The following is a 6,960-nucleotide window of genomic DNA, read 5'->3' as shown; positions in this document are numbered from 1 at the left end:
ACTTTGCATTTGCCAGGCAGGTGCTTTTGCCACTGAGCTAAATCCCCAGCCCCCATTTGTACTTCCTTTTCTTGGCTCTGTGATGGGCCACCTCTGTCACCCTCCCTAGGTCTTTGGCACTTATGCCCCTTAACCTGAGTTTTAAAATTGCAACTTGGCCAGAACCACACATCAGCATTATTTTTCCTAATTAACTTGTCCTATTTTTTTTCTAGAAAACTTATCAGATTCATTTAACAGAACATTTTAAATCTGATTCAGAGACTTGTTTACCCAAAGCCAGTAGTGCTAAACCTTCAGGGTCTCTCCTTTCCAAGGTCACTTTCTAACATCTGCTAAGTAGTAATAATAATGACAATAATGATAATAATACTAATAATATATTTCTATATCCTTTTTCTCCACATGACGCCTTCAGGTTATATAAAATTCAGATTCTATAAAATCTGAATAAACCCTTGAATGCCTTCTACCACTTATTACATTATCATACTGTATTCATCACCTGTTTTCTCTCTCTCTCTCTCCACGACAAAACAACTTCTACCAGGGCACAGACCTGTGTCCTTTTTGTTCACTGCAGTATTACAAGATCATGAATTAGGTAAAAATTTCCAGCAAAGAAGGCACTAAAATAAGTACCTATTGGTATTTACATGTTTAATACTGCAAATTATTACTCATAGAAACATTTACACACTTTAAATACTGGTCTACTCCAAGTGTAAGTCCATTTCTGACAAAGCTGAAGGTAAAAGGCAAAAGACTCTCCACAGAGCAGGAAATTTGGCCCGGCTGCAGGTAGTATCCTGGGGTTTTCGTGGGCATGGTAACCCTCGGAGCATCTAGAAGAAAGGAACATAGGCAAAAAAACCTTAATGATATGAGGTTCTTTCTGTGAATGCATCTACAAGTTCCATTTTTAAACTATTCCAGTGAATCTTGAGACATTACCCAAAGTCACTAAAAATTATTTTGACTATCTTTCTTTTTTTCAAAGCTGATTCTCATGTTTGGATAACCCTAGGACCTCTCACTGCAGTTTTCATGGAATCTAAGACATTGATTTTAAGGCACATTATTTTTGGTACCTTCAAGATAAAAAAACTATCATGTGAGTTATCACATATCAATTGTAGATCACATTTTATTTTGTAAATATAAAACTTTGAAAAGAACTCACATATCTTAGAATCAAATATATAGGATGACTATTTTTCCCAAAATGAATAGGCAATATTTTTAAGAATCTACCATATTTTGTACCATTCTGTTTAGGAGTTACATCCAGTTTGAATACTGTATTTGAGGAAATTTTTACATTGGTTCTATTCTTATCATTTTACAACTATTAAACAATAGCTGCAGAATGTTTATGAATCTCACAAATCACCCCCTTATGTACACTATTGTGTTACACTATTATTGTTACACTATTGTGCAACAATACACTATTGTCCTTGCACCTCATAACACAACTTCAGAAACAATTCCTCTACATTTACATAGGCTCATAGCTGAAGTTATAGTTCTAGTGTCTTGGTCATGTTAGTTAACCTTGAGAAGTCGCCCAAATATAGATAAAGTGAAATGCTACCTGATGTCTCCAAATAATTTTTAATCTGTGATATCATCTATACAATAGAAGGTAAGTAAGGTACTTTAATAATGAACTAACTAACCCATTAATCAAATCAAAGCAGAATGATCGTCAGTTCACAATGCAGTACTGCTCATGAAGCTAAAAGTTTCAGACAACTGTATTTACATTAAGCCAATTTAGATAGCTTAATCGAGCTTTTTCTAGGGACAGAATAGCATAATTTCCAAGTTCAAGCTCTTACAATTAATTAATCAAAACACTCAAATCTACAATCAGTAAGACAACATGTTAAATTGGTTATTACATGGACATGTTATTTAGTGATTTAAAAAAACTGAGACGTTACATGTATGTAAATATTAATCAATTTGGTGACAAAATAGTAACTTGAAGACATTATGTTGTATTTTGTAGTCCATTCTGTACCACCAGGGCCTCCTTAAGCTATCCATATGTCAGTGTTGTAGAGAATGCTGCCTCACCTGGGACAATACTAGAAAAGGAAACACTGGACACTCTCTGGAAGAGATAATCGTCCTTGTCATAGCCTGTTACTTTGAGAAAGAAAGCTTCATTTGGTGGGATAAAGTCAGAAATATTCCATATGCCGTAAGGTTTTCGATCTGGATAATATTTAACAGGCATGGTCTTGAGAGAACTTCCTGAGATACTTAGAAGCTCAAGATGATCTACTCTGGCTGGACTAGAAATCCCAGAAGTATTCAACAGCACATAGGTTGGTATTCCTACAAGAGAAAGACTTTGTTATCATTTATAAGTAGCATGCAATTGAAGTTGTACAAAATAAATATTTGCATTATAATGACACATAAGAACCATAAGGATGAGTATTACAGATTCCTCCATGCAGAGTTTACCACTTATAGAATCTTTTCTATCCAAAGAGCTAGTGTGTAATCACAGACATTTAGAAAGTTCTACACAACTACCTTTATGGCATTGCAACTATTTATACATGCAGAAATATTAGAATTATGAATATTATCTTACATGTTTGAATACCTAAGTAATTTTAAACATTCAGTATTACAAGTAAGGATACAAACATTTTGTATCCTTACAGAACCTGCAGTAATAAAAAGACATGCACAAAGGCCAGAAACAAATTTTAAAGATCAGAATAGAGTTTTATGACTGAGCTTTCTTTTTAGCTTTAAGATTATGAATCCTAATGTGTGAATAAAAATGGAAACAAGGATAAATTGTGATGATCATCAATAGTTTCATCTTTGAATATACAATGGCACATGGTGTCTTTAATTTTTTGGCTGTATACATGCATTTCATTTGACAATGGAGCAATTTATAAATATTTAGTAAGAAAAAATTAGTAGCTCTCTATATTTACTAAGTATAAAGAATCATTGGCATGCTGACTACAGTGATTATTTCTAGGCCCTGTCTTTTGTGGTTCTAATTCAGGACACCGGAGTGAGCCCCAGGAACCTTAATTTTTACAAACGTCATGTGTGTCTGATAACACTGATCTTGGTACTACACCTTGAGAAACAAGTGCTAGGCCAAAAGAGCAATCATGTTTAAACTAATGATGCTGTGCTTCTCAACTTCCTGAGTGCTGCAAGACTATAAAATCACAGACAGACTGAGAAATACTTTCGCTTGTTTAGCTACTGTGCCAGTTGAGGTAGCATGAACATACAAACCTTGCACAGGTCTGTTGACTGTTTTCTTGAAGTCCAAAGTGGGCTTTCGGGAAAAACCAGCTCGGAAGTCAATAGTACTGAGACCAGTGATGCGAATGGAGTGCCTCCCACTGCTAGAGGTCTGCAAATGTTTAACGACAAACCCAGTAAGTAGTTGATACAGGATGCTGGTCACAGTGAACACTACTGCGGTAAACTGCAGAGTGTTTAGTTAAAAATGATATCTACCAATTGAAGCCTTGACCTGGGTGTTCTGAATTTAGTTATGATTCTGCATTTTAAAATGCAAGTTTTGCTCTACATGCCCTAAGAGAACTTCTCTAAAATAAAACTCAGTAACACAGCACATGCCCAATGGTAAAAGATGTACAAATTATTCAGTAGATTCTATATTCAGTCACTAATGAGCAGAGTGGAAGTAAATCTATTAAAACTCTGCAAAGGCACAGACACTTGTTCTCCACTGTTCATGTGGTAAATGCTCAGCAAATATTGATGAAATGAGCAAATGCTTCAATTTTTCTGACACAAATACCATTCAGGTTCAACTCTGGAAAACGTTTCTATTTTCTTTGCCCCTGGAACATTACCAGGATAAGCACAAGAACTTACTGTTTCCCACATTTCAACCAAATGCCATCCTCAGCTCAGTAGTATTCTAGCTAAGGTGCTTAGTGCTGAAATGCAAATGTGACTAGAACATGGTCATCACTCTTACAATGCCCATGGCTGTTGGAGGAGACAGACGAAGAACTAGGGAAGTTTAGACATTGCAGAAATTGAGAGAAATACACAAAATATAGTCTGCGCTGTTCAGCTAAACCTTCATAAAGGAGATGATGACTGCACTAAATAATCATAAACTGAGCACTAAAGTAACTCCTCTGTACATAATAAATAATTTGAATTAAGGCCACAGGAAATAATAATAGCAATAACAATAATAATGCGTTTCCTCTGTGCCCAGACTCTAAGTACATTTGCATATTTAATTCACATTACTTTCTAACAAAGATATCATCATTTTTCTCACTGTACAGATATAGGAATCAAGATACTAAGTTGCAAAATAGTTTGTCCATGATCACAAGGCTCCCTAACTGAAAGGGAAGGATTTTAATCTAAAGATCAGGCTCCAGGCTCTTCACAAACAGGGCTACACCATCTACAAAAGTAAAGTAGCATTAGTCTCTGTCTCAGAATCTCTCAAAGAAATGTCTGACCACCACCTATGCCAGTACCTTCACCTACATCAGCAATGTGGATTGTTAAAAATGCAGACGCTTGGGATCCAGTCCTGATTTATTTAAGCAGAACCTCTGGTCATTGGAGTCTAGGAATCTGCATTTTAAAAACTACCTAAGTTTGAGAAACAAAAACTTAGCTTTATTTTATAGCAGTGATCACTAAGATTCTGTCCCAAAGTGAAAAAATAAACTGCACAGTGCAGCATTTATGTAGCACACGGGGTGAGAGTAGAAGAAAAGTATTCAAAGGGTAACATCAAGGCACCAAGTATGGATATCAACCGCAATACTGAGAAGGCACACGGCAATTAAAAATGCACCAGAAATATACGCACATCTGGTGAATAGCCAGATGGAGTTATACCATGGTTAAAGAGAAGCCACCTTCAGAGCTTTGCGAACTGTACAGTATCATTGGGACTCCCCATTATTTTGCAGTGAGGAGAGGGAAGATGGGGAGATATGTTCTTGCTGCTCAGGTATTTTTCCCTCATCATTAATCATCTGCCAAGTATTCTGTGAATAAATCAGCTGTCAAAGATTGTTTTCAAACAGGGGTACTTAATGTCTGAGTAGAAAATCATAAATTAGACAAGTGTTTGAAAATATATGATTCTCTTGCTAAAAATTCATAAAACAGATTTGATTACTAGGGAGCCCCTATAAAACTATTGTAAAATAAATAAACTTTGATCTTTCAAATACCACACTAACAGAGTATGTAAAATAAAAAGGTAGGTTTTCTACTCTATGAACAGTCCTAAAATATGAAGGATAATAAGTTAAATAATAAAACATCTTCCTTCCATGTTTCTATATCATACTGTACATAGTAGCAACATTTGCATAGAATTTTTTAAAGTGTGTAAATAAAAGATAGCTCCAAGGGAATCACTTTTTACTCAGTTTTTCTACAACTCAGGATTAACTAGGGTGAGGGAATAAAAGATTCATAAATAAACCAGAATCATTTAAAAATATAATAAAAAGAAAACTTTAAATTAATTCAGTTAAACTAGCCTGTAATATTAATTCCCATATTTAGCATATCTAATCATTCTCTTAAAGAAATTACAGCACTACTTGGAGAATATTTTAAGAACAATAAACATCACCTTGATTTTCTTCATCAGAAGTGCCCAAGTTTTGTTACAAAGTAAAGAAAGCTATCAGTGTAGTTTTTTTTTTATCTGGTCTATTTAAGAAACATTAGTGCAATAAAAATAAAAAGAGTTTTATGTGTACTAATAGTAAGACCAATCAGCAAATGGAAGAAAAGGAAGGGAGAAATATTAACATATATAAAATGCAGGGTAAGACTAAGCCTCACAGATTATTATTATTCCTAATTCTCACAAAAGCCCCTGTGAAAGTACTATTATTATCCTCATTTCACATAAAGCAGAGGTTGAGTTCTTTGTCAAAGAAACAAACACTGCAGGTGGCACAGCTGAGTGGGAACTTCTGGAGAATTCAGATACCACTTTTAAGCTACTCTATGCATTTCTCAGAATGCTCTCAGTGCATTTGATTCCATTGGTTTGGAGGATAAAAGTTGAAATATGCTAAATTGTTCTGCATAATAGAAGGGGAATAAAATAGAACTCTGTCCAGAGAAGGGAAGCAGAGAAAGATGATAGGGAAACAAGAAATGGAGGCCCAGGGGAGTTCACCAGGGAACAGAGTACTTCAAGAGATAGCCCACAAATTGACAAGTAAATCTACCTAACTCACAAAGTTTGTTGTTAATGGTTTTGCTGTGAAATTTTGATGAGATTGAGTATTTCCTTGCATCAAAGTACAAAAACTTAGAATCAACATACAAAGCCATGAGGCAAGGGGACTCTGAGAAAGCATGCTTTCAGAAAACTGCAGAAAGGTTGGGAGAAAGCTGTGCCTTCTCACAGATTATGAACCTAGAGTAACAGGAGAACTAAATGATGTGAAGGTGTATGGTGGAGGAGCAAATAAAATTCAGCTGTTTCTGTGAGTCAAGCAGAGAGACAACCCAGCTATAGTTCTCCACCCTCTCCCTTTCCAAATTATTTTAGCCATTTTAGCATCATTTCTTATGTATGTAATCAAAAGTGAGGCTAAAATTTCTCTCCTAATGTTTTTCTACTTGGTCTTTCATATCACGTAGATTGAACCTGTGGGTTACGTTACTATTAGAATAGGACTCTCAAAAGCAAAGCTGCACTACAGAAGGCCTTGAAGTGTCACTGCACATGCAACTTCCTTAACCTCATGGCTTCTGTAGCTAAGAAGAAGGAAGTTCAGGAGCATTGTAGTAGCACATAGCAAAATAAGAAATCTTATAGACACCAGATGCTGGACAGGGTTTAGTGGGCTAGAAACCTGAGAGCTATGTTTCAAATAGTCAACTGAATCATACCATTTTTTTTTAAAGCTTATATTCTGAGTA

General features: G+C 35.4%; 1 protein-coding gene across 1 annotated transcript in view; it reads right to left on the bottom strand.

Annotated features, from left to right (window-relative positions):
• Positions 1 to 6,960, bottom strand: part of Hmcn1 (hemicentin 1) — a 393,676-nt gene that overhangs the window by 239,455 nt on the left and 147,261 nt on the right. The window contains exons 7-9 of the mRNA XM_005375081.2: positions 3,289 to 3,409; positions 2,086 to 2,349; positions 701 to 845 (exon numbers count right to left, since the gene is read on the bottom strand). Coding sequence (XP_005375138.1) covers positions 701 to 845; positions 2,086 to 2,349; positions 3,289 to 3,409 — 530 coding nt within the window. The remainder of the gene's footprint in view (positions 1 to 700; positions 846 to 2,085; positions 2,350 to 3,288; positions 3,410 to 6,960) is intronic.

The sequence above is a fragment of the Chinchilla lanigera genome, unplaced genomic scaffold (genome assembly GCF_000276665.1).
Source record: "Chinchilla lanigera isolate Chin_1 unplaced genomic scaffold, ChiLan1.0 scaffold00005, whole genome shotgun sequence".
In the NCBI taxonomy this organism is placed as follows: Eukaryota; Metazoa; Chordata; class Mammalia; order Rodentia; family Chinchillidae; genus Chinchilla; species Chinchilla lanigera.
This window is presented reverse-complemented; position numbering and strand designations above follow the sequence as displayed.